This window comes from Hyperolius riggenbachi, chromosome 4 (genome assembly GCF_040937935.1).
Source record: "Hyperolius riggenbachi isolate aHypRig1 chromosome 4, aHypRig1.pri, whole genome shotgun sequence".
Lineage (NCBI taxonomy): Eukaryota > Metazoa > Chordata > Amphibia > Anura > Hyperoliidae > Hyperolius > Hyperolius riggenbachi.
The window spans coordinates 247180570-247193705 of record NC_090649.1 but is presented as its reverse complement, the minus strand read 5'-3'; the positions used below and the strand labels follow the sequence as shown (position 1 = coordinate 247193705).

The following is a 13136-nucleotide window of genomic DNA, read 5'->3' as shown; positions in this document are numbered from 1 at the left end:
ACTCCTTCCTAATGATAGAGACGTTTTCTGTCAGGGAAAAACCTGAACGGAAACTGATACAAAACGGATGCAAAACGGATGCACTTTCATCAGTTTGCAGTACGGTGGGTACTTCCCCTGATCCGGACTGCAGTGTCCGTCCTGCAACCGGGTCTAGTGTGGACCCAGCCAAATAGTGCATGCGAAACCGCAGTGCTCTGAGCAATAGCACAAAGCCGCTTGTCTGCGCATGGCTTAGTTCTACTACACTAGCTCATACACCTGTACATGAAGATGAGCATGGCCAAGAGAACATATCCCACAATGCCCACAAGTTGTTTTCAGATGCATTCTGAGGCACCCTGTGCAGGAATGATGGTTCTAAGGTTGACATGCGAAGCCTCTGGGCTAGGATTTCCTCAAATTCACTTTAAAGAGGAACTGTAACGACAAAACGGCCCCTGGGGGGTACTCACCTCGGGTGGGGGAAGCCTCAGGATCCTAATGAGGCTTCCCACGCCGTCCTGCGTCCCTCGGGGGTCTCGCTGTAGCCCTCCGTGCAGCGGTGACGCAATATTTACCTTCCTGGCTCCTGCGCAGGCGCTCTGATGCCTCTTGGCGCCGAAGTAGGCGGAAATACCCGATCGCCGTCGGGTCTGCTCTACTGCGCAGGCGCAAGTTTCCGGCGCCTGCGCAGTAGAGCGGACCCGACGGAGATCGGGTATTTCCGTCTATTTCCGTGCCGAAAGTCGCCACAGCGCCCCCGCTGGAGCCAGCAAAGGTAAATATTGAACTGACAGTCGGCACAGTCGCCGGCTGTTCGGAGGGCTGCGGCGAGACCCCCGTGGGACAGAGGACGGCGTGGGAAGCCTCATTAGGATCCGGAGGCTTCCCCCACCCGAGGTGAGTACCCCCCAGGGGAGGTTTTTGTTGTTACAGAGTCTCTTTAATACACATTTTTCGGTCAAAAAATATATGTTTATATCTATGCATCAGTGCCATAAAATGAACACAATGGAGGAACAGGGACAGGGTGATTTGGTTCCCAAAGAGGGTCTGTCCTTCCAGAAAAGGAATAGTTGGGAACTATGAGTTAGAGTAAGACGAATGTATTGCCTTGCAAGAGACACGTGAACTCCCTTGTACAAGATGGAAATGTTCTTACTATAAACACCCATCAGTGGTGACAGCGAGCAACATTACAGGTTGGAGAGAGACAGTCTGAGGACAAACATGCAGACACCGGAATGCACAAAACAAGCAAAACAACTTACTTCCACGCACAGCGCTTTCCTCCAGCGGTGCTCTGATTGGCTGCAGAGGTATCCGCCTCTTCCGACATGTCCGCATACAGGAGGGCGGAACCAGGAAGTGTCGATCAGCTGAGGCTGACACGTCACGGGCACGGCGTCAGCTTCCTGGCTGGAGCATCGGGGTAATTGCAGGTAAAGGCGAGCTTGTGTGTCTCTGCTGTTAGGAGGGTCTCTGCAGGAGAGGGAGCAGAACCGACGTGCAGTCCCTCATTCATAGCAAGAGGACTCAGCACTCAGATGTGCATTCCCTCATTCATAGTAGTGTTGCTGTTACATGATGCCTTATATACTGTGTCTGCAGGCTGCACTCATGTGGGCTACTATCTGAAATGTGCTTTGAATGAAATGACGTTTTGTTAAAGTCATTCTAAGGAGGTGTATAGAAAATGGTCACATTCAGTTGAAATTAACCTGCAAAAGGAGTTCTTTTGCCAACTTTTCAATGATTTTCAAAGACACTTGCTAAATCTGCAGTACAGCTAGGGGATCATGACGCTTATTGTGTTCTGATTTATGTAGCACCAACATTTTGTGCAGCCCTTTAGGCTTCTTTTAGAGGGGAGGCTGAACAGTGATCTTGTAGTTCAGCCAGGGCCGCCATCAGAATTTTCTGGGCCCCCTACCTGGCAAACCTGAAGGTGCCCCCCCCCCCGCCAAATAACAGTCCAATAGGAAGATTGTGTGGGGGCAGAGCCACGGTATGTGGGTAGAGACAATGCTACTTACCTGTCACCCATAACTCCCTCCCACCCGCATTAATGTGTGTTCACCAATCACTCAGCAGGGAAGAGGGAGATGGCTACACAACAGTGGCGTACCTAGGGCATTTGACACCCGGTGCTAGGTATTGAAAGGCACCCCCCCACCCACGGTACACCACCTGCCGCGGCAAAAAATGGGCGTGGCTATGACCAAATGGGGCGGAGCTAATTTAAAAGTGCACCCAAGTTTTAGTCAACCTTTCTCCAGAAAATTCACATCATTGCGCAGCTTTTCTCCAGAAAATACACAAAATGTCAGAAGCTTTCAACATAAAATACACGTAATGCGAGAACATTTCACCAGACATTACACGTTATGTGAGCAGATTTCACAAGAAAATGCATTCAATCATGTCGGCAGATTTGACCAGAAAAAAATCATTCAATCTTGCGGCACATTTGACCAGAACATACACAATGGGCTCTATTCTCAATGAGTTACCGCATGAGTTAAATTAGGTAGTGATAAACACCGACCAAAATATCTCCATTTTCAAATTCACAAAAATGTTTTACCTCATGCGGTAAAAGTGAGGTAAAAGTGTGCTAATTACCTCAGATTTATCTCCAATTTGAGATTCTCAATTGAAAAGTTGGTGTTAATTAAGGATGTTTTTATCACCTACAAATGGTAGGTGATAATTATCCCTTCTCTGTTTTTGGCCTTCAGGATGGAGCCTTTTGAGCTTTTTTTTGCTCGAGTTTATGTCAGTTTTACATAGAAGGCAGAAAAGACGAGTGTGTCTAATCTCAAGGCGCACTTTCAGACCTAGTACAGTCTTTTAGATGATTTAATAGATGCCGAGGAGGAAATTCTTCTCTGTTCTAAAAGATAAGCAACAGCATAATTACCTTTAAAGTAAAACATTTCTTTGTTACAGCTGATACAAATCCAGCAAACAATTTCCAGTGTATGTACTTCCTGCTTTCATGGAAGCAGACATTGGGTTAACATCCTGTGTTTACACATTAGCTGCTCTGCTGAGGCAGCCAGCCGGCACAGCTGAGAGCTCAAATTACAGTTGTGATTATTCACAGATGAGGGGGAATTAGACAGGCTAAATTATATACATACAGGGTGCATTTCTATATGTTTTCATTCTGTCCTGTGCAAGAGTTGAGGACCCACTTTAAACGTGACAGCCTTTCCTGGGTCGTCTCTGTGTAATGGGTGGCAAGTGTATGGGCTGCCCTACAGTGGTCAAAAAGCTTTATTTCCGTACATATTACTGACAGTTTTATCACCTGTTTTATCACCTGTTTATCACCTGTTTTATCACCTGTTTTACCGCACTTTTATCAAACATTTATCACACTTGGTACATTTTTAGTGAATACTCACTTTTTTCACTATTTTTAGTGAATTATCACTGGAGGTAATTTTTCACCCAAAAAAGAGTTACCGCACATGGTTTTGTGAATAGAGCCCAATGTCAGCACCAGATTTCACCACAAAATACACAATATCGGTAGTTAAACTGACCACAAAATACACAATGACGGTAGTTAAACTGACCACAAAATACACAATGACGGTAGTTAAACTGACCACAAAATACACAATGTCGGCAGTTAATCTGACCACAAAATACACAATGTCGGTAGCAGATCTGACCACAAAATACACAATATCGGTAGCAGATTTGAGTGTTGGCAAGCTGATAGCCTGGTGGGTAGGTGGTGAAGTGTGAGCAGCCTGATTGCCTAGTGGGTAGGTGGGCAGCCTGCTGGGTAGCAGTGGTGGGTAGGGGGGCAGCAGTGGTGGGTAGGTGGGCAGCCTGCTGGGTAGCCTGGTGGGTAGGTGGGCAGCCTGCTGGGTAGCCTGGTGGGTAGGTGGGCAGCCTGGTGGGTAGGTGGGCAGCAGTGGTGGGTAGGTGGATAGCATGGTGGGTAGGTGAGTAGCCTGGTGGGTAGGGGGCAGCAGTGGTGGGTAGGTGGCCAGCCTGCTGGGTAGCCTGGTGGGTAGGTGGGCAGCCTTCTGGGTAGCAGTGGTGGGTAGGTGGGCAGCAGTGGTGGGTAGGTGGGCAGCCTGCTGGGTAGCCTGGTGGGTAGGTGGGCAGCCTGCTGGGCAGCAGTGGTGGGTAGGTGGGCAGCAGTGGTGGGTAGGTGGGCAGCAGTGGTGCATAGGTGGGCAGCAGTGGTGCGTAGGTGGGCAGCAGTGGTGGGTAGCCTGGTGGGTAGGTGGGCAGCCTGCTGGGTAGCAGTGGTGGGTAGGTGGGCAGCAGCGGTGGGTAGGTGGGCAGCAGTGGTGGGTAGCCTGCTGGGCAGCAGTGGTGGGTAGGTGGGCAGCAGTGGTGGGTAGATGGGCAGCAGCGGTGGGTAGGTGGGCAGCAGCGGTCAGTAGCCTGCTGGGTAGCCTGGTGGGTAGGTGGGCAGCAGTGGTGGGTAGGTGGGCAGCAGCGGTGGGTGGCCGGGCCGGGGGAACCTGTAAAAGAAAAAAAAACATTCACTTACCTGCAGATGAAACCTCTCTTCCGAATCCCAGGCAGCCTCTCTCTCCGCAGCTCCTCTTGAATGTCCCGCGCCGTCTCCTGCTGCGTCATCAGTGCAGGGCTACGGGAAGATGGCCGCCAAAGCCCGCACTGGAGACAAAAATAGACGGCAAGATGGCGTCGGCGGCCATCTTGCCGTCTATTTTTGTCTCCAGTGCGGGCGTCGGCGGCCATCTTCCCGTAGCCCTGCTCGGGTAAACTGAGGGCGGCTATCAGCCACCCTGTCAGTGTCCATTGCCGGCGCCCGTGGAGGGGAAGCGCCGAAGGAGGAGACCCAGGTGAGGGAGATGTGGGGGGGGGGGGGGTATTTCCCCCCCCTCCCCGCCGACGCTGCCACCCCTCCTTCAGCGCTGTTTCCCCTCCTGTGTCATCAAGGCTTCGGGGGAGGCCTTGATGACACCCCCCCTGGAGCTGACACCCGGAGCGGAGCGCTCCTGGCCGCCCCATGGTAGGGACGCCACTGCTACACAACTCCTGTTATGCCACTGTGGAGTAATTGCCAGCAGAGGCTTGAGTGGGACTGCCACTGTTTGGGCCCCATACTACTGTCCCTCTTGTACCCCCCTGATGGCTGCCCTGAGTTCAGCATCCTATCTGCTGCCCATGGGCACCATGCAGATGCAGTTAAAATGCTTAGATGTGTCTGCACTTGACATGTGTGGCGTTATCTAATGGCAGAGAACCGCCACATGTTGCGTCTGAATACGACTGCAGCTGTGCTTTTATTTGACTGTAAGGGTGGCTCCCCAGACAGTAATATCACCCAGCCCAATACAACAGCCTATGGGCATGAAACTGGAATGGTTGGATAGGGCTGTGTTTGTGCTCATTTGTGCTGCAAAAATCATTATTTTCTCTTTTATAGTTTTTGAGATTTTCAAGTTTTTAAAAAGGTCAAAAGCTCACTTAGCCTCACTCAGCCTTTGTTGTGTTGTAGGGAGGCCTGAGTGAACTTTTGACCTTTATAACACGAATCTTTCAGATTATAAGGGCTCATTGACACTAGTTAGTGAGTTGAAATGCATTAAGATGCAGGAATAAAAACTCATGAATTGGTTTGTGAGTTTTTGTGCATTTCTATGAGATTTAATCAGTCCAGATGAGTTGAAATGCCCTGAACAGCAACTCACTGTTGAAGTGTGAATGATAAAAGCAAAGTTTATGGGGCTTTTATATTACCATGTAAAACGCACACTATGTGCAGTGCATCAAAAACTCACTGCAATTCACATAGGCTATCATTCATAAAGGAGCTGTCGGTAAGGGGAATCAATGCGGGAAAACACAGTTGCCGGTATTTTAGACTTCTGGGTGGGCATTCATAAAAATGTATCCATGTGCGGTAGCAGTGCGGAGATTCCCCGAACTAGGCAGGCGGTAGGCTTGCAGAGACACGGAAGCTGCCGAGGTGATACATTTCTCCGTGTTCCGCTCTGCTGCAGCTGCCTGGGAGGTCTGTGTGTCTCCATTCACTTACATTGTTATCGCCACATCAGAGTGAGCGGTACTTCCCGACCTCACACCGCTTGCAGTGATCTTCATGGATTAATTTTGCTACATTTGTTCCGATAATCACCGCACAAGGCGGTGATTTATCACTCTGCTCGGTAGTGTCATTTTTTTCATGCGGAAAGAGCCTTTATGAATGCTGACTTTGCCGAGTGTTCGGTAAAGTCAGCTGTTTTAAGCATTTCTGCATGCGGAAATGCTTTATGAATGATAGCCATTGTGTGAATGAGCCCTTATAGAATGATTTGCAGCACTACCCAACCATACCATTTTTCATGTCCATAGGCTGTGATGTTATTGCCTGGGGAAAAAATAAGTGCTATTATCTTTAAAAGGAAAGCTGCATAAATCTTAGTTTTTGCAGCACAAACTACAGTACACAATATCTGATGTGCACTATCTGTCTCTGTTTGCACTTTAGTAGGCTTGCTGTTGGTGTGCCTCCTGCTCGTTGTAAAGGGACTCAGAGCTGAATGTAATAAAAATATTTATACATACAGTACAGACCAAAAGTTTGGACACACCTTCTTATTCAGAGTTTTCTTTTCATGTCTATGAACATTGTAGGTTCACACTGAAGGCATCCAAACTATGAATTAACACGTGGAAGTATAGTACATAACCAAAAAGTGTGAAACAACTGAAAATATGTCATATTCTAGGTTCTTCAAAGTAGCCACCTTTTTGCTTTGATTACTCTTGGCATTCTCTTGATGAGCTTCAAGAGGTATTCACCTGAAATGGTTCTCACTTCACAGGTGTGCCCTGTCAGGTTTAATAAGTGGGATATCTAGCCTTATAAATGGGATTGGGACCATCAGTTGCATTGTGGAGAAGTCAGGTGGATACACAGCTGATAGTCCTACTGAATAGACTGTTAGAATTTTGTATTATGGCAAGACAAAATCAGCTAAGTAAAGAAAAACAAGTGGCCATCATTACTTTAAGAAATTAAGGTCAGTCACTCTAAAAAATTGAGAAAACTTTGAAAGTGTCCCCAAGTGCAGTCTCAAAAACCATCAAACGCTACAAAGAAACTGTCTCAGATGCGGACTGCCCCAGGGAAGGAAGACCAAGAGTCACCTCTGCTGCGGAGGATAAGTTAACACGAGTCACCAGCCTCAGAAATCGCAGATTGACAGCAGCTCAGGTTAGAGACCACGTCAATGCCACACAGATTTTTAGCAGCAGTCACATCTCTAGAACAACTTTTAAGAGGAGACTGTGTGAATCAGGCCTTCATGGTAGAATATCTGCTAGGAAACCACTGCTAAGGACAGGCAACAAACAGAAGAGACTTGTTTGGGCTAAAGAACACAAGGAATGGACATTAGACCAGTGGAAATCTGTGCTTTGGTCTGTTGAGTCCAAATTTGAGATTTTTGGTTCCAACCACCGTGTCTTTGTGCGACGCAGAAAAGGTAAACGGATGGTCTCTACATGCCTGGTTCCCACCGTGAAGCATGGAGGAGATGGTGTGGGGGTGCTTTGCTGGTTACACTGTTTGGGATTTATTCAAAATTGAAGGCATACTGAACCAGCATGGCTACCACAGCATCTTGCAGCGGCATGCTATTCCATCCGGTTTGCGTTTAGTTGGACCATCATTTATTTTTCAACAGGACAATGACCCCAAACGCACCTCCAGGCTGTGTAAGGGCTATTTGACCAGGAAGGAGAGTGATCGGGTGCTGCGCCAGATGACCTGGCCTCCACAGTCACCAGACCTGAACCCAAACAAGATGGTTTGGGGTGAGCTGGACCGCAGAGTGAAGGCAAAAGGGCCAACAAGTGCTAAGCATCTCTGCGAACTCCTTCAAGGTTGTTGGAAGACCATTTCAGGTGACTAACTCTTGAAGCTCATAAAGAGAATGCCAAGCAGTAATCAAAGCAAAAGGTGGCTACTTTGAAGAATCTAGAATATTACATATTTTCAGTTGTTTCACACTTTTTGGTTATGTACTATACTTCCACATGTGTTAATTCATAGTTTGGATGCCTTCAATGTGAATCTATAATGTTCATAGTCATGAAAATAAAGAAAACTCTTTGAATGAGGTGTGTCCAAACCTTTGGTCTGTACTGTGTCTCGGGCTTCCTCTAGCCCCATCCGCTCGGAAGCGTGGGGACCCGGTTCCCGTAGCTGCGTTCAGCAGAGCACGGCGGCGTGGGAGCGATCCGAGCGGATGGGGCTGGAGGAAGCCCCAGGTATGTACAAATTTTTTTTATTACATTCAGCTCAGGTACACTTCAGCCACTTAATCACAAGCTGACTTATAAAAACGTCCTGCTAGAGCCTCTTAATGGCTCCAGGAAGTTTTTATAAGTCAAACAGTGCTGCTGCCGCTGCGCGTGTGTGCACTCCTGCACGTGCATTGCCGTGCACGTGAAAATTGTGAAAAAAAAACCAAAGAAAAAAATACACCTTTATTTCCAAATACTATATTGTCGCCATACTTTGTACTAGGGACATAATTAAATCTTGTGATAACCAGGACAAATAGGCAGATAAAATGTGTAGGTTTTATGAACAGTAGCAGTGTTTATATTAAACCTATAGGGATTGCAATTGGAGAAATGGTGTATTTTTTTTTCCTTGTTTTTCCCTTTAAAATAAAAAAAAAATAAAGTAATTACCGTACTGAAAAAAAAATCAACCCCATAAAGCCCAATTGGTGGTGAAAAAAACAAGATATAGATCATTTCACTGTGATTAGTAGTGATTAAGCTATTGGCAAATGAAAGGGATGAGCACTGAAAGGTGAAAATCGCTCTTGTCCGTTAAACAACATTGGGGTGAAGTGGTTAACAATAGTACAGTTCAATACTCAGTACATGTGCCAATCAAATTCATATGGAAATGTCCCACAAATTCTACATGAAGTCCTTTTTCTCCTGCAGATGTTTCAAGGTCCCACCCAATCAGGAGGCGTTCACCAGATGCGATGACCACCAGGTTCTAGTAGCGCATTGGGTATATTCCCAGATCACCGAACCTCCACGATCAGATATGATCCATGTCCTATTTCACCTTCAGGCTATGTTCACAGTGGGACATTATTGTCCTGCGTTAAGTCTTATAATGCAGGTTACCACACTGCAATGTTAACCCTATGTGACATTCACAGTGCGACATTAAACAAATGGGGACCGAAGTAGTTTGAATCTACGTCCAGCAGGTGGTGCTGCCGCTCTGACTGGATGTAGATTCAATGTCCTCGTAATCGAAGTGTCCCGCCGCAATCGTGCGCACCAGAGAGGGGCGATTATGCTGTCTCATGACAGCTGACCCCTCCCCTCCGTGATCAGGAACCATTGCGATTGGCTCCTGATCATGTGAGCACTACGATTGCCGGCGGATCATAGTGATCACTACAGAACAGCTGCGGTAGGTGGAGAAGAGGGTCCACTCACCTTCATGACGTTCCTTCGACGATCGTCGCTCCTCTCCGCTCTGGCCGGCATATCTGCTCGCTATGACTCTGTCAGATGACGTCATCAAGCCGCGACCCGGAACTGAGTCAGTGCAAACAGGGATACCAGCCAGAGCGGAGGGGGCTAGAGCTGCTCATTGCAGAGCCCAGGGAGGTGAGTAACGGCTTCTGGCTGTATTGGGGACACATGGCCACACAGCAGACACAAATGCCTAGCTATCTAAACTTGGGGTCTGTCTGACCCCCCCCCCCCCCCCTCCCGCAGGTAAAATGCCCTGGTCCTTAAGGGGGGTTAGGCTGCCAGTCCCCAAAAGGTTAAAGTCGCGTTATAACACACTGCTGCAGTGCGTTACCTCTAAATGCAGATGTTAACAGGTACCAGGAAGCAGACTTTTCATTGCCTGTATGCTCTACTGTATCTAATGTATGTGACTGTAACGCAGCATTAAAGGGACTCGGAGCTCGCTTAAATAAAAATGTACACATACCTGGGGCTTCCTCCAGCCCCATACGCACCGATCGCTTCCACGCCGCCATCCTCAGTCTTCTGCAGCGCCGGTACCAGGTCTCTGCACTCCGTCAGTAGGAGCCAGTCTACGCAGGAGAAGTTCACTCTTTGCGTATCTCTCCAGCAGCTGCTAGAGAGATACGTAGAGGGCGCACTTCTCTTACGCCAGACTGGCTCCGACTGACGGAAGTGTCGGGACCCGGTACCGGCGCTGCAGTAGACTGAGGAAGAATCTGTACTGTGAAAATCTTACATAAACGTACCAGCTTGTTTGTTGTCTTCTCCTAGCCCCCTCTGACGTTTTCGCTGCTCCCCGCTGCTTTCTTGGTGATAAGATCACTGTTTTATTCATTGTTTTTGTAAACTATGAAGATGGCCGCCAAACAGGAAATACATCATCAGAGCAGGTGCCTGTTTGCAGAGGCTCCTCTGAATGTTACACCACTTGTTGCCTCAGCTGCTTGTCTGAGCTCTGAACTGATCTTTCTGCACTCACAGCTGTTCACAAGGTCACAGCTCCTGAGCCTGCAGATGCGGACTGTGAGCTTGTCTGACTCATACACACAGTACACACACAGAGCCTGCAGGGGGCATGGAGGAGGTGTGTATAACTTCTCCCTATCACAGCAGAGCAGTGCATTCCTCTCTGCCTCGACAAGGCTTGACAAAGGAAAGAAGATTATATTTATTACAGAGACAGTGCAACTAGAAAAGGCTGCAGCAAGCCAGACCACATTAGAACAGGTGTAGGAACTTATAAGATAGAAGAAATAAGGCTGAAAATGTTGTTACAGAGTCTCTTTAAACAAGCTCTGGTATACTTTAATGTGCTTTTTGGTTATTTTTTTTCTTTGCGTTGGGTTGTAATGCTGCGTTGCGACTTTAAAGAGACACTGAAGCGGAAAAAAATATGATATAATGAATTGGTTGTGTACTATGAATAATTACGAGAAGATTAGCACCAAAGAAAATATTCTCATATTTTTATTTTCAGGTATATAGTGTTTTTTCTAACATTGCATCATTCTCTAATATGTGCAGATTACACAACACTCAGCATTCAAAATGATTCTTTCAGAGCAGTCTGTGAACTAATGACCTCTCCTCTGGCAGAGAAAAAGTAAATAGTTAACGAACAGTTGAGATAATAAAAGTCAGAAAACAGCCCTCTCCACGACTTTGAAAGTCGTAGAGATTAATAGCTTTTTTTGTATAGTGAAAACAACTGGAGTTTCTTAACTCTTCCTGTACTGGAAACAATTAGACTGATGTATCTGATCTTAATGTTTTATTTCTTAGCTGTACTACACATACAAACCATAATTTCATAATTTTTTTTCGCTTCAGTGTCTCTTTAAAGTCACAACGCAGCGTCCCACTGTAAACCTAGCCTCCATATGCTATTCATGACCAATATGATAACCTCAAATAAGAATCTCTCATAGCTTAATACTGTAAAACTATTTAATAGTATAATGGGATTGCACTCACATAAGATGGCTTGTGAAACAGTGTCCCCTGTTCAGGTGGCTCCTCCCGATGTGCTATCCTCACGCTGTATTTGGCTGCCGTGCTCACAGCCTCCATCCAGCTCGCTTCGCTAGTACTCATGCACTGTCACAACCTATTACATATGAATTTGAGCGAATCCTGTACTAAGTATTGAACTGTACAAACTTAGCACTAACCAAACAGGATGAAACATTTCTTTATGCTGATGGGGGGGGGGGGGGGGGGGGGCGCAGCTTCTCTGAACTCAGCCTCCATATTTCTCTCACTTCAGTTCTCTGTCCTTTGCTTGTAACATGAAATGTAAGTATTATCTTTGATTAATACAGTGCCTTATTCGTCAGCAGTAATATACAAAATAAGGAGTAAAACATACATGTGACAATTAAGTATAAGTTATTCTCCAGTGTATATGTACAGCAGTTGCATGACACACAAGAGTGAGCTTAGCATTTAAAGGGATAGAGGAGTAAACATAAGGTGAGGTAATAAGCAAGCTTCAGAGAATTCCACATACTACAGGAGATAGACTTTGGACAGGTCGTACCTTGTCTGAACTTATATCCTTGCCTGAAAAAGGTCAGCTTTAAGGCTGCACAAAGCTTTTTTTTTTTTTTTTTTTTTTGCATAAAATGATGAAGAATGAGAACTTATTTTATTCATTAATTTATGCCTTCATATGAGCATTCAATCACTTATTTGTGAAGGGGGTACCTTGCTGCAAGGCACGAGGGAACCTTTTTTTTTTTTTTTTTTTTTTTTTTTTTTTTTTAACCTGAAACACACCGGGACCTGAATTGCAATTCAGGTTCAACACCTGGATGAATCCAGTGACTGGAAGAAAACTTTCATGCATTTCTCCCAGCAGAATATAAAATAATGTTTAGCATTATTACTTGCATTATATAGATTTGAGCTAAAAGCTCTTAGTTTTGCTTTGCAGCCTTCTTTTTCAAAAAAGCCTAGTTTTAGTAACATCAAAGTGTAGTCTGACAGTGTCCTATTTATATTGATAGCAGGGAATTGGGAAAACCCTTTGTCACTGAAGGGGCCAGTTAGTTATTATTGACTATCTTTAAGGAGCATTGATTGATTAGCAAGCTTGATCCACATTTTGGGTTTGACCCATTGTCATAAATGGCCTTACTAGGTAAGGAGGCTGCGCTGATGGTGACACATTGCTGAGAGGTCTGTTTGATCGCTTTACTGATGTACATTGATCTTATTCACACTGTTAATTTTTTACATGTGTAAATGCATAAGACAGTCAATCATCAGGATGGTTAATGTATAGGGATGATCAGGGAAGTGTGAATAATTCTGTTGATGCATGATTATGCAATCTTATGCAGCTTAAAAAAAATGGACTAATCAAATTCTGTCTAGTGAAATCCTATTGGTTTATTTTCAAGTTGCATAAATTTGCTTAATCCTGCATCAACTCGTTATTTGCATCTCATTGACCATCCCTATTCACAGCTATTGCTTTGTTTGTTATGTGTATGAGGCAGGGGGCAGAAAAGCATTAATTTTAAAGCATTTGCATTTTGCACTTGCATTTTTGTGTGCATCTTTTTTTTTATCTATTGTGTTTTGCATTTTTACTAATCTGCCTTTTTAACGAGAGAAAT

The 13136-nt window shown here is 45.8% G+C and overlaps 2 protein-coding genes across 4 annotated transcripts in view; one reads left to right on the top strand and one right to left on the bottom strand.

The window, feature by feature from the left end:
• The window catches only part of RWDD2A (RWD domain containing 2A), a 45216-nt gene extending 43886 nt beyond the window's left edge, over positions 1–1330 (bottom strand). Inside the window, exon 1 of one of the 3 annotated variants that reach the window (XM_068281551.1) lies at positions 1254–1330. Coding sequence is in view for 1 of the 3 variants with exons in the window: in XM_068281550.1 (XP_068137651.1) it covers positions 1145–1157 (13 nt within the window). In the remaining 2 variants the exon portion in view is untranslated. Of the gene's footprint in view, positions 1–1144; positions 1224–1253 lie in introns of those variants that run through there. The other 2 variants (XM_068281550.1, XM_068281554.1) reach the window with 2 other exon arrangements.
• Positions 1321–13136, top strand: part of PGM3 (phosphoglucomutase 3) — a 37011-nt gene continuing 25195 nt past the window's right edge. The window contains exon 1 of the mRNA XM_068281556.1: positions 1321–1424. The gene's annotated coding sequence lies outside the window, so the exon portion shown is untranslated. The remainder of the gene's footprint in view (positions 1425–13136) is intronic.